Here is an 18032-nt window from a genome sequence, read left to right as displayed (position 1 = left end):
GGGTAACACTGTGAATTCGGACAATGAGCCACAGTAAATGCACAGGAAAAAGCATCTGGAACTGGAAAAAATGACTGTGCAAATACACTGCGGCAAACTTGTAAAGGGAACTTCCAGACTCAAAACTGGACCCTTTTTTTGGTTAAATGACCTCTGACGGAAATTCCATCTCCAGCACGACTTCTTGCCCTGCCACACGTATATCAGCCTTGTTGAGACGCATGTAGGGAGCAGTTTAGTTTCTTCTAACAACTTTTTTTTTTTTCCACTGAGTGCTGTATGTATCCCAGTTTGTTTTGCTTGGAGGTCTGCTAACCCCCAAACCTCAAGTTCAACATAACTCAAAATTCCATGGTATTTATCTGCTTCTCTGGCACCCTGCCCTTCTGAATCATGTCTTGGTAATCTGGGTCAGCTGGACAAGTTTTCTCTCGGCTGAAAATGCACAAAAAAGAAAACCCAAACCAATCAATGAAAACCAGACAAAACAGCAAGGTAAAACACTTAGCTCTGACAGCTTTGAAACTGCCCTTCTCTCTGTCATTGAAGATTGGCTTGGTAACCTTACAATGCGACAGGGCGCTGAACAAACAGCTTCAGCACTTAGGAGAAGAAGGTTCAATGCTTTGTACAGGCTCCAGGCTTCTCTTTCTGTATAACTGTTTTGCCAGATGCCTGAATGTGGTTTAATTTATATACATAACGTAAACTTAAAAAAAAAAAAATGGTGCTAAGACAGCTATACTGACAAAACGTGGAAAAGTGCCCAATGCCTGGCTAGGAAGAGTGCCTGGAAGTTACAATGCTCAGCTTCGCTGAACAACAGTGTGAAGAGCACTTAGGAGAATGTTCATGGCTAGCGTACAGTCTCTAGCTTCTCTTCTAAATACTGTTTGGCCAGATCCACAATGTGGCTTTAATTTATTACCCAACTGTAAACCTTAAAATTACTACTGGTGCGAAATGGACGAGTAAATAGCTTTGAGAATCCAGCCCACCATTTCAATAGGGCCCATGGCTGCTGATACTTTGTTACTGTAGTGATCCATCCAATGATGGTCACACATACAAGCTACAGAAATCAGGAGGAAGCAGCACCTTCTTCAATCACCCGAGACCGATTTAAGAACCCATGCCCCACACAGAGGGAATTACCAATTCAGATTTGCTTTGGGTTTTGTCTGCATATTGGAATTAGCAGAATGCACTTTGGGATTTTTTGTACTGGCTGGGGAAAATCGGTTTCTTGGAAGCGATCTTCTCTTGTTCCCCCAGCTGGTGCTTCTCGCTTGCGGTGATGAGGACACCAGAGATTATTAAGTGTTTTTTTTTTTCTTGTCATTGACATAAAATTCTAGATCGAGGTCTAAAAAGAATCCCAGCCCTGACTAATGAATGCTAGAGAGACAACTTCCCAACGGTTCAGTTTAACGACCTTTTATCAGCGGAAAGTGTGTTTGAAAACAAAATGTGGAGATATTTACAGGCTTTTGATGCCATGGCAACTACACTCATTCTTAAATATTCTCCTCTCTCTCTCTCTCTCTCCTCTCTCTCTCTCTCTCTCTCTCTCTCTCTCTCTCTCTCTCTCTCTCTCATATATATATAAGAAGCAAGAAAACTAGGGGCACCCTGCCATCACCAACCCATCCTAGACATCTCCACCTGGGGTGTCAGTCCCATCATCTTCCCACACACCCCCCTGCGCACACTGCCATTATCTCATTACCAGTGCAAAGCTAATGCAGCACAGCAAGGCAATTGGAAAGGAAGAATATTTCTTTGTGTGGGTGTGTGTGTGTGCGTGTGCGCCTGCAGTTGCATTAACTCAAAGCCTTTGAAACTTGGGTTTCTGCAGCCCACTCCAAGGTGAGTAAAGCTCCTTAGTCATCCTCGGCAGCCCTGGTTTAACTTCATTAGGATTCTGACAGTCTGCGTGTGTGGGCTTTCCAACAAACTTCTTTCAACTACCTGCTCCCTCCCTCCTTTCTCCACTGCACAACATTTCGACTTTGTGCCAGCTTGTTTGACAATGTTCTTGGTTCGTTCTGTGCTCACCCACGATCACAGGGCTCTCTTTCCTGTGTGAGGTAACCAGAACCAGACTCAGAGTTATGTCAAAGTTTGTAGCTGTTGTCGGCAGCTTTGAAAAAACACCAACAGGCAGTCAGAGCACTAAACCGTCCCCAAACATGAGAATTAGTGTTTATGGGTTATCATATGGCAAATACATGATAATTTTTTTTTTTTAAAGCAAAGAAAATCCTGGGGTACAAGTCTATGAGAACTCAGTTTTGAGATGGAGAAGCGGGCTGGCCAATGATAAGCTGTGCATTGTTGCTATTAGCTCTGCAGTTTGTCCTTCAAATAACTTCATCCCTGAGTCTCCAGCACTGTGGTACGTACAAAACACTGCGTAGAGTTAAAGTGAGGGGGGAGAGAGAGAGAGAGAGAGAGGAAAAATAAAGAGCATAATAATAATCTCTGTTGAATAAATGGAATTACACTCGAGGGCATGAAGCACTACAGCGAGAGAGAAGACGTGGTATGAGCCCAAGCTGATTAGGAATTCGATTAAGTAAATCATGTCAGGAAGATTCAGCAAACGTGTAAAGGAAAGGAAGCGGGGGGCGAGGGGTGGGGGTGCCCTCCCAAACTGAAACACAACCTTAACCCCAACCAGGACATCCTAACACTGTACCCCCGAAGCTAGGAATTAAACACATATAGAGAGTCGTGTGTAATACTGAGGGCGTTTTGTACATGCCTGTTATGTTGATTTGGAAAGGAAACACTGTGAGCCCTCATATTACGGTATGACTTGAACGTGGCTACAGAGGTCATATTGGGTTGGGGCTCAGAAGCAGTGATTTCTTTAAAATAAATTTGTGAAGGTTTGCATTTAATTGCATTTGCACAACTTCCATGGTCTATCTTTATGCTGTTATGCAAGCATTATGCATGGGTAAAATAGATTTTAGTTGGATTTACTTAATGAAGTGTTCTGCACTGTGCAAATGTTTTAGAACACCTCAAGATATGTCATTGATATCCTTTATATACCTACCTGCATGAAAATCTCGGGGTGTGAGAATTTCAATTTGCAGTCAGTAAAATCAGTGGCATAGAAACAATAGGCACTCGTGTGTGAAAATGCTAGACCATGTTGTACTTTAATTATGCATCTTAAACAACTTCTAAAAAGTCTCATGCATTTTGCCATTTGTGGCTAGATGCTCCTTTCTTCTATTTTAAATGAATAGCCCCGCCAGGCACATTGGCAGGGCAGTATGTGTGTGAAGAAGGGACAGCAGGAGGCTGTCACTATCCGTGCCATATAGATAACTGAGTGCAGTATAAGCCTGGCCCCTTTGAGCATCTCATCCAGTCTGGCACGACTCCCGGCTGGCACAAATGCAGCCCACACAACGTACAGGCACACACCCTACACTTTCCTCACGCGTCTCGCCTTCTACCTCAGGGTGGAGCCGGCTCCCCGGGACAGCTCCTTGAAGAAATAGGGTCATTGTTCCTTTTTTGTTCCGCTCTGACAGAAAAACGCTCTCCTCGCCTCCTCTTTAATTACTGAACTTCAGCGGTTCTGACAGCATCCCACGGAGGACATCATAATTCCTTAACGAGAGCCTTCGGGTGTACGGACTTCTTAATTACGGCAAGCATCCAGGGAACCTTGCTCTCGTTCGTACAGGAGTCTTCGGGCAGCAATGAGGGCAATTAAAACACATGTAGTTATTGTTAATTAACACAATGCCCTATCAGAGAAACACACGCTGCTTAACATGCTGGCTCGTTCTGTTAATATGCAACCCTTTCTGCCAACAAAACAAAATCCTCTTGTGCTTGAGAGCAATGGAACATGGATATCACCACGACTGGAGCCCTCATTGAATTCCAGGTCATTTCAGCACAACCACAGTTCCCTGGCGTGTTCAAGTCAGCACTGCGCAGTAAATCCCCATAAGCAAAAAAACAAACACCAATGCTTTGTGCTTTCAAGACAACAAGAATATCGATTTCATTTTCAAAACACATTCAGCACAGCAAATAAGGCCGGGGCGGTGGTTTGACGAGATGACGAGTAAAATTGTCGAGAAAATAAGTGATTACGATAGATGGCTGGATCAAAGCTGTTTTTTTAAACAGCAAGATGTGGGTGCATTGCTCGGCTAATCGCATGTAGAGAACTCTGGAGTGTGATGTTATGTGTGAATTACAAGCCAATTCTGAGACCGTTTCCTTAAAAAAAAAAAAGTTTCTTCACATGATGAACGTGGTTTATAATAATGATCCTCTGTGTATTGTACATAAGAATAAATATATTCAGATTATTCTCATCTTTCCCAGATTCTATTTTAGGGGTCTCTGGGATTGTAATGGACGAAAACTGACAACTGAACAGAAACCAGATATGGACGGGGGGGGGGGGGGGGGGGAGCAATACAAAAACTTTTTTTTTTCCCCGAATGGCTTGTAAGGGGATCACTTTTTGCCACTTCAGCAGATCAGCACAGTGACAGACACACAAGCTGCCTGTATTCTCAGTCAATGGAACAGAAGTAGAGGTAGTGAGACTCACCTTGGGATAACATCTTATTAATCCGAAAGTTTTTAAAATATCAAATAACTATGATAGCTGTGCAAACTTCATATATATATATATATATATATATATATATATATATATATATATATATATATATATATATATATATATATATATATATTACATGGCTTTGATGTCTGTTGAAACTATCAGCAACCCAATCCTGGCCTTGTTACAGTATATTAAAAAGAACGGAGGTCTACAAAGCTCTTTGATCGTGGGTACGGTCGAGTGCACGGTCATTTGCCTCACTTAACATTTAACTAACTTCGTAAAATAAATTATATTATCAAATGGCCCAAAAGCAGAGACTGAGAGCGCAGAGTAAGAGATTGCAATGGCTTTAGATCCAGATTGGGTTGGCTGCCAACAAGGCCACAGCATTCTGGTCTCCAGGGCACAAACCTGGCCACAGTTTTTGAACTTTTTCGACAGGGGTTCTGTGCAGTCTGCATTGTTATAATGAAAAACTATAAGGAAAAGGCACCTGGTGCAGCGCAGGGAAATGATTTTGATGGACTCCCCTGTTCTTTAGTACAGTGACTTAGAGTGAAACAAACCCCTGATGTTCTCCAATGCATTTACTCTTTATCATTGGGACTTGTGTGTACCGTACACAAGAGGAAACACCAAAAAAAGCCTGCAATCCTCATTCTCTCTCTGCCTCTCTCATCACACCTCACTACCACTAAAGCAATCAATTCAACAACCTGGCTTTTAAAGTCTTTTAATCAGCCTTTGGCACTAAGCTCATCACAGCTATCACTTCTACATTACTGTAAAGGCTTTTTCTTTTTAAATCAGTAACAGCTAGAAGTCTTACACCTGACACACAGAGAATAAGAGTGTGTTTTCCCCATTGTGGGATGCATCACCGTCTGAGGCCCTCCGAAGGGATGGGCTTTTCAAAGGAAGTGCTCTTATTACATTATTCGCTTCTTTTGTTTTCTCTTCGCAGGTCAAGTTCAAAGGGCTGGCAGTAATCAGACAGTCACCCACGGAATGAGATTAGTTGCTTATTTCAGTTTGCGACTGAATAAGCAGCCCTTTTGAATACACTGTAGCGCCTCAACGCCCGGAGTCTGCTAAACCTCATTCCTTCCAATGCCTTTTCATTGAAGCAGATGAAAGCGTAAGAGTCTAGAACTTCAGGGCCCTGGGCATTCCGACTGGAAATCGCTCCCCCCTTTGGGGTGCTGTTGTTTGCCTTAGACCTAATCATTTTATTGAAGCTGTTTGGTATATGTCTTGCAGTATACATTATAGGATGTAGGCGTCTGTCCCTGATACCTAATTGAATGTATTTGTTGGTGGAACTCATTAAAACCATCATGGTTATTGTGAAGGTTAAGGTCCCTATATCCTAACCTGTACTACATTAATTCAACAGGACACCCCCATCCTAGTTTATTATTGGAAAACAAAGAAAAGCATTAATGAGCCAGAATGTGATTCACAGATTTTCAACAACCAAGAGATTGTAACAAACTAACAGATATGGAAAAGAAATGTAGCCTTTAATGAGTTGCCCGCATTCAGCTGCAGACCTGGCCTGCTGGGTAAGGTTTCGTGCCAGCATTGCCACTAATGATCCCTCCACCCACACTTTCATGGGAGTGGGTGTAAGAAGCCATGCCTAATTAACGAGGAGCGCTGGACGAACATGCACCTGTGGCTTCACCTCGTGTTGGAGCAGGACGAGGCTCTGCTGAACACCTGCGCTGGGAAGATTATTACTGCTCACATGATCTGTTGGCTTGGGTCGGGCGCTGTGATTGTTAGCCTCTGCAGAGCAGCACAGAATTCTTGTTCATACTCACTGGCATCTATCTGAATGATTTAAACTAATATCCACGTATAGGATAAGCCATCACCAGGTTTTGAAAATTGAGAATAAAGTGAATGGAAATCATGTATAGATGGTGCACTGTTGAGGTAGTGTGGATATAAATATTCTTCAAACTCCTGCTGCAAAGTGGGCATCACTCCACCAAAATGAAATTATTAATGTGGGAAGAAAATTGCACAGCAGAATAACTGTAGAGTTAAAGCACACTGAGCTCTCAAACCAATTCCTGTAACTCCCCCCCCCCCATCAATAACTGTACAAGCGAACTTTCCAAAAGCACTCCTTCCAGATATTTCAACGCTGCAAGAAGATGAAATCCTGATGAAGAGGCTGGCAACCCAACATTCATTCAATTCGGTGCAACTTAAAAGCAAATAAAGGGATGAGAGGGAATGAGTGCTGGCACGAAGGACGAAGCTTGTTTGAAGGTCATTCTCTACTTCGTTGTAGACAGGTGGTCCTCTGTGCTGTTGTTTTTGCAAGGCTTGCTCCAGGCAGAGCTAGGAAAGCCTCTGATTACGATGGATGCACTCAAAATAGTCTATGAGAAGAAACAGATACAGCTATGAGTGCAAAGATTAATGGCAGAGACGCTCCCTTACAAAATTACCTTTAATGTGTTCTGACTCAATACGAGAGAGCGCACACACACACATGCGCGCGCGTGCACACACGGGCTAACTCAAAAGGGAAAAGACTGATCTCACTTGCGATCAAGAACAATTTAAGTTTTTTTAAATGCAGTTTTAAAAACCCTAAACCAGTTAAATAGCAGTTTGGTTAATTCCTGGTTTCAGTGTTATCCTAACTAGCCTCGCCTTTCAAAGGTCATAAAGCTCTCAGAGCTAAATCTAAACATCTAGCACAACTGCCAAGTGCAAGAGTCTAACACCTGACCAGGTAGTCAAGCCACATCGCTCCTCTTGTTTTCTGTACACCTGTGTACACAGTCAGTTTGAGTTAAATAACACTATGAAAGCAATATTAAGGTACAGTAAACTGAAGTATATATTATAGCACGTGGTTATACAATCTGTTGATTTGTAAGTTTCATGGTGTTATCAGTCTTAGTAATTACCTGATCGAAGTGCTTGATAAGTGAAACCCTAGTTATTTTCTTTTGGCTGACCTTAATGAGGCTTGCAGTGAGGCTTGATGACATCGGGGGAGGTTGCAATGCCTAATGCTACGCTTCGAGCCAGAAGCAGTAGGTTTGTTACAAGATACATGGGCCTTCGTTTATGTTTTGAGTCCAACTGTTTTTCAGTAATGCTTTACACATGGGGTAGGGTAACCAGTTACCCTCCAGGGGGTCTAGGTTAATCAGATCAGCCCCTGAGTTTCTTACAGCTTGCAATTCCATCTAGCTTTCAGTCTTTAACAGTTTGTAATCACACTGGCAGAAAAATGTAAAAAACTGCCAAGCCTTTGTTTCAGAGTAATTCATTTTCCACGAATCAAAATATCTGCCCGCTCTGAGAAGTGAGTGCTTCTTTAAAGAGCAAGGCCATTATTTCCATTTTTCAGTAGGATTCAGTGGTTCTGAAAAATTAGAAAAGAATTTGAAATGACAGGACATCTGGAAAGCCGGAGCTGGGAACAGAGATGAGAGCCCTGGGAGCTCTTATTCTGGTCCTGAAATTGGTTCAAATGCACGCCATTACCGGCTGGGAGACAGAAAGAGCCGCTAATTGAATGACAGGATTAAACCCATTTCGATTCCTGCATGCAGAGCTCTGCACAACATCTTGAGAACTGCCTCAGCCTCTCCTTGACTGAGCCATTAGAAGCCTCTTTACTTTAATTAATCTACTATTACCTAAAGATTACAAGTCTTATACCAAGGCCTTTACCTCCAGTCTGTCATAAACAATGAACCAAACTTCTTTGTGTCAGTTAGTTTCAACAATGTTGTCAGATTCACACTAAGACCAAAAAAAGTTGTTTTCAGGATCCTGCTCCCGTCCATAACATGTATGTGTGTGTGTGTGTGTGTGTGTGTGTGTGTGTGTGTGTGTGTGTGTGTGTGTGTGTGTGTGTGTGTGTGTATGTATACAGAACCTGGAAGGCAATGCATCCTTTTAGGATTGGAACTCAGAACTGTCTATGTCACAGTGTTCTTGGAACACCGAAACGTAGCATGTTATTAAAATACTGGGTTTTCAGCTGATCAATGACTTTTGTTCTTCGTTAAGTATTTCTAGTGATTGATGAGTATCCTGTTGAATCCTGATTCTCCTTGAGCTGTTTAATGTTTCTGAAGCGCTTCACCTTTCAATGCAACATTAACCCTAGAGCTTACTGGTACGAATACCTGCAGTGCCAATCTCTTACTTGCGTGCAGGAGTCTGCTGGAATGCTAGAGCACTTACAGCCAAACCAGGTGCCACTGAGCTGGGGAAAAGGTCGCCAGACTCCAGGCTGGCATGAGGTGGCACTGGCAGTGATAATTGGAATGGCAGACAGTACCAGCGCTGCCTGGAAATCCAGTGGTGCCAGCAGTTTAACACAAGACTACCATCTGGCTGGTTATCTGGCAATGTCTCTTGAAACAGGCAGCAGTAGAAATGAAGACTGAGATCCGTTGAGTGCAGGCGGTAAGTAAAGAGGTGGCCGTTGTTGCCCTAAGCAAAATCACATATTAATATAATCTTAACAATTCAACTAAAATGAGTGAGAACAATTCAGAAAAGATATCCTACATATCAAGATACGGGTAGCTACACAAACACTATTTCTATCCATGCTTCACTTTATAATGGATATTTTCCTTTCAAAAGTCTTGGCAGGGCGACATCACTCTAATAATAATAATAATAATAATAATAATAATAATAATAATAATAATAATAATAATAATTAAAAAAAAAACAAAAAAAACCGAAGGGGATGTTTAAAAATATAACAACCTTTTTTTAATTTAAAAATAACCTCAGAGTTTATGCAGGATTCTTGTTCAAACCCTTTTTCAAATGCTTTTTTTTGCAGACGACTGGCGATTAGTGTGCATCCCTCGAAAATTTGAATTCAGTTAATCTATAAAAAGCAAAGCTGAGCAATCCAGGATCACATTGCACAACCCGGGACCTCCAGTTCCAAACACAAACACTGTTCCTCTTTGAGGAGGGGAGCTCTATAAATAACCAGCTCTTATCAAGGGGACGAGAACATCGACTCTATCTTATTATCTGAAGTGACAAAAGGGCTCAAGAATAATTCCCCTTTCTGGCGGCGCTGGAAAGGTCACCCGCATTGCTCAGGTGATTCGATTCTCCCCTGCAGTTCCAGAGACGCAGAGAGGCAGCAGAAGCAGCGGAACACTCAGCTGCTGGACTACAGGGGTCTTCGCCTCCTTTTTAATTCCAATGCAAAGCTGCAATTGCTCTCTCAACGCAGCTGCCATTAAATTAGGAACTGTGCAGCATGTGGGCTACTCCCAACGGTGAGGTTTTTGTTTGTAAAATTTCACACGGAAGAATATTGCACGGGACATAACAGGCATGGTGATTTTGAAAACTGTTCTGGGTGATTGAACCCCCTGCAAGAAAAGCAGCACAGAGCAGAAAAACAAGACTCAATAAGCGATTCGGGTGCTCAGGAGTCAGCATGACCTCCACTGAGCCAGCAGGTCGAAAGTTTAAAATCACGCCAAGAGCGAAACCTGGACATATTTAATCTACCAATCTGCCAAGCTCTATCTGCTGCACTACCAGAGCTGTGCAGTGTAACAGTATTCAGCATGCTGTGTCAGTAGTTAGGAGCCACTGCAACTGCAGGAGCTTGATCAAAGGAGTACTGAACTACAGAGGGGACTCAGGACATACAGCACACCTGCCAGGGTGTGACCTAGAGACCTATTCGTTTCAGCTAAGGATTCAACCTACCGAACCTTTTCCAATTACAAGTGTACTCTGCAAAACAAAATACACTAGGGCTAACTTCAGCCACTGTAATGTTTCTGTGTTACATTTTATGTATTTAGGTAGCGGAGTGGGGATTCACCATTAAAACACATTTATTAGAAGCAGATTTTTTTCAAAGCCAGAAAGCGGACGGCAGGGAATAAAAGCTTGCTGTGTTAAAGTGTTTCAGTTTTTTCTTCTGTTGATGACAATGGAGGGCTAGCAATGCAAAGGTATTTATGCCAGTAAAATTACCTTAAACAGTCCTCTGTTATATTTCTCCATTAAATGTATTTACATCACGCTTCAAGGGTAACTAAGATGTAGCACCCCGTCCACACACACACACTCACACACACACACACACACACACACACACACACACACACACACACACACACACACACACACACACACACGAACACACACACTGCAGACAGCAGCAGCCAATCCCATCCCCCCAGGCCTCTGAGCTACAGCAAGAGGCTCTAAAAATAGACACAAAAGAAAGATTTTTCACATGACTGAAAATCACCTGAAGTCAAAAAATAGAAGCGGCTGGCCTGTCACAATGCTATTTATATCCTTGAACTAGCCGAGGGTGTATTTATGATGTTCTCTGCATGAAATTCTGAGCTTAAAAAAGAAACTGAAAGTTTGTTTTTATTTTTTTTATTACATTTATTGTTAGAACAAAATGCAGCAAACATCCAAAAGGAAGGAGACCAACACTATGTCATGGCTGAAACTCAAATAATAAAAAATCAACTCGCGAGCGCTTTACAAAAACAGGCACGCTTTTCAACTCTTGATTTCCTTTTGAAACTTGAAATCTTTCCACCTTTCCTCCTGAACCTGACTGACAAACACAGGTCAGTTTTGGGCGTGTTACGGACCGTACCTGTCTCCCTGATGAAGGGTGCAGCCGTGTGTCATTTCTAGGGGTTTTGGGGGGAGGGGAAAGGACTTGATAATTATCCTGTGAGCCGCTTTGAAATATTGAAGAACATCAGCATGACAACTCTCAGCCAGACATCAACGTTAATGAGAAAACAGCCTAACACAGGCGTGTGTTACAGGACAGGATGCTAAAATTAGCAACAGACTGGGCAGGAAATAAAGGGAAAAGAAAAAAAAAAAACAACTACAGTTTTTTTACAGGTTTTACACCAAAGAGATCCTGGAAGTGTCTTTATATCTTGTTTAAAATCGTTCAGAGTGGAGCTGGGATTCTCGGTCATTGGATCTGAAAGTTGAATTGTCTTGTGTGTCGTTAACGAGCAACTATCTTAGAAGACAAATATCATCTACCCAGGTCCCTGCAGCTTCAGCGTATAACACGAGATGCAAATGCAGCATGGCCAACTCATCATATTATTAGGTCCAGTAAATGTGCAGCAAGTTTAGCCTTTGAAATTCTTACCTTTAGCGAGGTGACAGGCAGTGGCTTTCCGTCCTTATCCAGTGAAATGTAGGTGAAGAAGGCGCTGACCGCTCTGTACTTCCCTTTCGCTGTCTCCACCAGGGGGTCTGCGTCCACAAACACCTCGATCTCCATCGACTTGTTACTGGTGAAGGTCATCCTGCCCGACACAGTCACCACGCAGCCTGGGAGAGACAGAGATAGAGACACTGGGCTTCAGCACAGCAGGTAAAGACTGCTCCTGCACTGCACAGAAAAGGGGCAGGGGCATCGCTGGGTCTGAGAGGGTATTCTGCATGTCGTCACTGGATTGAGATGGCAGGTACTTATTTTTGTTGTTATTGACAACTACGTGAAAACTGTACTTCCATCTGTGTGGAGCGGGCGGAGTCAAAGAGCAAACTCAGAGAGCATCTCAACAGCAATGCAAAAGAGCCGGGCTCCTCTGCATTTGAGGTTTCAGAGCTTTTACTTCATCTCATCTGACAGGGGACAGAATCCATAACACCAATGTAACACACAACAAGCCCGTTACTTATGTAAAATAAATATTTAAAATAAATTGACATGAAGGCAACAGGATGAGTTTGTACATGGTGTGTAGGGTGTCTCTTACATTTATAGTATAGCCAAGCCACAGTCTCTCCCATACCAGACACCTTTAGTGCTAAAAGAACCCCCTTTGAAGACACATGGCCTCCGTCAGCGCAGGAGACCCAAGAGTTGTGTGTCGAATATGGGAAGCTACCGTATGCAAAGTGAACGTGGTGACTTCATCTCGACAAATACAAATCACTCCCCTTGTCAAGTTTATGTCGGCTATTACACAAACTACAGCTTTGTCAAACATGAATCGCCATCCTTTATAGGGCGCTTCGAAGAGAGACAGCACAGCACGGCCTGTGTGGGATGTAGTTATTTATGACAAACGGCACAGCCGGTAAAATTGATAGCACTGCCATGGTGCCATGGTGCCATGCTGCCAGGCTGGAGCTTGCAACAGCAAGCAGTCCCTGCTATCAGCAGCAGTACACAGGTGATAATAGGCCTGGGTTATATCACAGGAAACAGCAGACTGCTCATTCATCATTCAGCTCAACGGCAGATGTGTCTGGATCAGATCAGCTACAAAGAGGGAGCCTCCCCTTCTGCAGCAGGCCCTCATGTGCAGCAGGAGGGCTTGTTTGTCAGATAAACTCCTGGATGGGAGGGTTTTGCATCATTTTAAACAAACAATTTATCTTGCACTTGCCAGCAGATCTAGCACCTGCAGGTAACTGCAACCAGAAAAAACCTCACTGCTTAGCATCGCTGTCTTCTGCTCCTCCCCCTACCTGTAAATATCTATATATATCTATATATATCTATATATATATATATATATATATATATGTTTTCCATATTCTTGCACTTGCTGAATCATTCCTTGCTATGTATTAAACACTCAGCGAGAAGCGTTTCGAAGTGCAGTCTTTGTCAAGGTCTTCAATGCACGTGTTAACTGCGTTTTTATTGATCATCCTGAGATATCTGAGCATCTGCACATCGCTTTCCCCTGTAGTTCATCATCCTTTACGTTCACGAAACAGACGCAGGCACACAGAGATGGACCACTTGGGATTGTTCTTTACAAAGTTCCTCTAACTACTCAGATGTCTGGGCTGCAAAACAAGCATCAATAATATCAGTTGCTGAATAAAACTGATCAAGCTACACCGTGACCTCCAGGTGCGTCTGCCATCATGATGATCGTCACGTCTGCCAGGAAATGCTCTCAATTGGGTGCAATTATTTTACGCCGTTTTAAGTTTCCTGCCCTTCGATCTTATCTCCTTACATTTTCCAGAGTGTGGGTCCTTCATTTTTCCATCAGCTCTATTAGTCTTTTTTCGCATGCCGAGTGTAAGCTATGAGCAAAAACCAAGACCTCTTTATTTTCCCATGTTATCATAAAGCGCTTTCTTCTGTAGAAAAAAACCTAAAAACAAACACATTCAGCTGCCTTTTCTTCTGCCAAAGGAGTCTGTTTTATTGATCTGAACAAAAGGGCCTTTAACTTCGATATTTTCTACATGTTTAATTTCTTTCCTGCTTAATATTCTATTATGTGCATTCTGTAAATACTTATTTCTGTCTCTGTTAGGAGGACCATTATTTACCTGGCTTACGAACCAACGTCCCTTTTCCATCACTGGCTCTGCTTCTGAAAAGACTCCTCGAAGTGGAATTTCTGCAGTGAGGTTTTGGAAATGCCTGCGGGTAACTACCTATATACGATGGGAGGGCAGCTGTGCAGCTAAAATTATACACCTCTTCATATCAAATGCTATCATTGATTTCTGCAGCATAAACGCCAAAGAGCTGGAACGATTGTCCGCTAAGATTTCCAGATTTTTGCCCTACCACTCCAGCAGTGTCTAAGACAGCCTTACAAGTATCTGACCCTGAGAGAGGAGGGATCATGACAAGTAAACAACTTAGCAACAAGGATCCCACAACCAGCTCCAGTGCTCAAGGCTGCTATGTACAGCTGCAGTATGATGTTCAGTTCCCGAGCAGCCTATGGTGTACGGCTGGGTGGTACAATTAGTCCTAGGTATCAACTCTGAGAAGCTACAGGCAGGCAAGCTTGTCCTTGAAGGGCCATTTCCATTCTCTGATGTCTGAGTCGAGTCTGATTTCCATGGAAACTAAAGCTAAAGCTTACATGATTTTCTACTAAATATGTAACACTGTGGGCCAGTGATTTGTGAAAGAACCACCAGTCTCAGAATGGTCAGCTATATATAATGAATAGTGAATAAATGATAAATAAGGTATGGTCTAAGAAATAAATAAATAAATGCTATGGAGCTGGATGATCACGATTGCACATACAGTAATGGATTTCCAGCTGCTTTTCCACTCATAGCGTTTCAATTACTTACAACTTGGACCTCGTTTTCTCAAACAGTCCAGGAAGACTCACCAGCATAAGGAGAATAATAAAAGAGAGAAACACGATGCCGTCACCAATTAAACCACTTCTGAATAATGAAGCTTTTTTTCTCTGTGACGTACATTTAAAAATGAATAATGAAAGGGCTTTGCAGCGGCTCAGAGCTTTACTTAGGGCTGACCTATTCTGTGCCTTAAGTGAAGCAGTGAAACCTGACATGACAGCACAGTGACTTTCTCACGAGAGACTTTCGAGGTGACCGCCACTGTGTTGCATTTGCACTAACGATGTGAGTTGATCGACCAATCAGAAGACGGCACTTGGAAATGTGCACCCAATCAAAATCACGTCAGACAGCAGCAGCCTCGTTAGTGTTAGCAGGGGCAGTTCAAAAGGTCTTCCGCTTGTGCCCCAAATATGCAGGGTGAGAAGAAAGTAAGTTTACCACATCAAGGTACCATATCATTGATGCGGTAAGCTTGCATTCTAATCACCCTGTGTGTGTGTGTGTGTGTGTGTGTGTGTGTGTGTGTGTGTATATATATATATATATATATATATATATATATATATATATATATATATATATATATATATATATATATATATATATAACAAAAAGCAAATAAATGGCTGTACCAAGTTTCACTACAAATGGATAGCCTTGTCTTGAATAAAACACTAGTTTCACCACATGCATCTGGTAATTTAAAATGGATTTACAAAATCCATACAATTAAAAATGAAGGGCTTTTGGGAAACGGGGCCATGGATGGAGCCATGAATTACAAGCTTTAAATGTGGCACAGACTGATGAAACAGGGTCAGGCTCACTGGTGGGATTAAAGGATATACAACATTATTATTGTTTAAATTAATAAAATTAACTCAGCCAGGAAACGTCCAGACCTACGTTTTTCCCCAATAGGCTTTCTGAACTGCACACTAGACAATAAATAACTTATTCCATTAAATATTCACTGTGTTTGTGAGCTGTCAGTAATGAGTGGCGTCTCCGTGCACCCCTCACACGAGCACCGACAGTAATGGACAGGCTGAGTCCGTAGGCTGAGCTCAGCCTCACACAGTCTATGCCAGTTCTCAGGTACTCTGCAGAGATCCACAGCGCAACTCTACCGCTGCATGGGAGACATGATGGAACTGACGGCAAGTCACATGAGGAGCAAGTTGCACAGCAACTGTAATTACTGCAGCGTGAAGTGGAGCTCGCTCACATGGGCAAAAGGGCACGTTAATACAGAGCCAGTGTGCGGCTGGTGTGCATTCCCGTGAAGAGGGAAGCAGAACAGAAACACGCACTAAAACGGGTTCGTGGGCAAGAAGCAGCTGTAAATCAGAGGTGCTCACTCCTGCCTCTTCGGTCCTCTGAAGTAGCAGGGCAAGCTCTTTTACAAGGATTGGTGGATTCAGCCCCCTCAAGCATTCACTTCCCTGCCTTCAATAAATACAGTGCGCATTCAGCTCAGTGCCGCTGTTCAATTGGGACTCGTTCAGCCTTTCAGTTCAACAAAGATTACCAATTGTAGCAGATTGTGCTGCAGATTACAGTCCACTGGAGACCCAGCTGACACTTCCAAAGGGGAAGGCGAATGAATGCCTCTTTGTTTTGCTCCACCCCGTTCCTAGGCAAGCTGTCGGATGAAGAACTCGGTTTATTTGTGATGCCTTTATAGAGTATTCTGCAGGGTCCCATACGATGCAAGCAGCTATCCTCTTACAGAACCATATACCCCTATTCTCAACGAGGTGTCGTTACTATCTGATAAGAAAGACAAGTACTGCCCCCGATGCAGCACCTCCCTGTAACCACGCTATAGCAGCGTAGCGCTGCTCCGCGAGGATGATGTATTTAGCTGCCTGCCCTCGTTCACGGGTGCGGAGCAGGGTGCGCGCCACACCTGCCAGTGTATCAGCGAGCCTGGGATCTCACAGCACTCTTGTGAAGAGCGCTGCGGATCAGCTGCAGTCGGTATTTTTAGCCGGGGCTCCCCCCCTGCTGGGGCATTCCCCCATCGATCACAGCCTGTTGAGACACTGCACCACCCAGAGCTGTACCATCCAGCCTGGGCCAAAACAATCCCACAGGGGGCATGCAGATTGAATCTGCCTGCCTAATAAAATAAAGAAAAAGCTACAGGTCCTGCAGCACCACACGGCCTCACTGCTTCATGAAAAAGCAGATCAGTGAGATGCACGCTTCACCTTTCTCTCATGCCTGCATTCCCCTATCTGAGTGTCCTCCTGAAGACAGTAATTAAAACATTACTCACATTTCAATGAGCATAATCCTATTTACCACAGCGTTAATGAAAGGATGCAGGGCTAGGGGCATCTGGGAGACAATCTATTTGAAGAAATAGATTGTTCAAATTGTTCAATCTATTTGAATAAATCTGTGGGATTTATCCTGCAGATATTTTTTATCTTTTTAAAGTAAAAGATTCTCAAATTAAAGTTAGGCCACTATTACCCTCAGAAACCGGTATGGTCAATTAAATACATCAGATTGTCTGCTGATAATCTTATTTAACATAGTGAGTCAGGGAAGATGGTACAGTGGAAACCGCTTAATTGAATCACTAATTCACAGAATCAACAGCATATTATAATAATAGTAAAGAAACTGAATTTGCTTTGCTGATCTACCAATAGAAAACCTAGCGCTGTATTGGGTGCACCTCTTTGTCTGATCAAACCGAAGGCATGCAAGCACGGTCATGTTAAGACTACGTTTTCACTGTCACAATAACAACTAGATTACCCTCCTGGCTCACTGATTGCTAAGACACACACACACACACAAAGATCTGCTGTACATGTCGGACGCTGTTTCTTTTTTTTCCACTGCACAATGCATTTACTTCATTTACAGTGTGTTCCTATCCTATAAAAAAACCCTTCAAATCTCTTACGGTTTGATTTAAAGCCCTGAGTCTACCACTTTAAGGGGAGCAGCCTGCAATTGCATTTTAATAGATAATTAAAGCTTGCTCGTGAATCAGCCTGTAGCTGCAGCAAGCAGGCTGGGTGCACCGGAGGTCTTGCTTAATGATCCTCTACATCAAAGGGGTGTGAGCGTGGCAGGGTTTGGGTTCAGAGCGCTTCGAGATCGGGTTAATGGCCGTTCTCCAGTACGGGGAACCGAAGTCCAATTATCGCTGACCCTCAGACCTTTATTACGAGGTTGGCTGATGATAAACAGCCAGCAGTTGCAGTCAGACCTCCAGCCGAGTCACATGTTTTCTCTGCTGCCTGCAGCAAGGGTTCCTACATCT

General features: G+C 43.0%; 1 protein-coding gene across 6 annotated transcripts in view; it reads right to left on the bottom strand.

The window, feature by feature from the left end:
* Nucleotides 1–18032, bottom strand: part of LOC121328945 (cytosolic acyl coenzyme A thioester hydrolase-like) — a 53686-nt gene that overhangs the window by 1440 nt on the left and 34214 nt on the right. For all 6 annotated transcript variants that reach the window (XM_041274095.1, XM_041274093.1, XM_041274099.1 and 3 more), the window contains one exon: nucleotides 11799–11983. In XM_041274095.1, the coding sequence (XP_041130029.1) occupies nucleotides 11799–11983 (185 nt within the window). The remainder of the gene's footprint in view (nucleotides 1–11798; nucleotides 11984–18032) is intronic.

The sequence above is a fragment of the Polyodon spathula genome, chromosome 16 (assembly GCF_017654505.1).
Source record: "Polyodon spathula isolate WHYD16114869_AA chromosome 16, ASM1765450v1, whole genome shotgun sequence".
Lineage (NCBI taxonomy): Eukaryota > Metazoa > Chordata > Actinopteri > Acipenseriformes > Polyodontidae > Polyodon > Polyodon spathula.
This window is presented reverse-complemented; position numbering and strand designations above follow the sequence as displayed.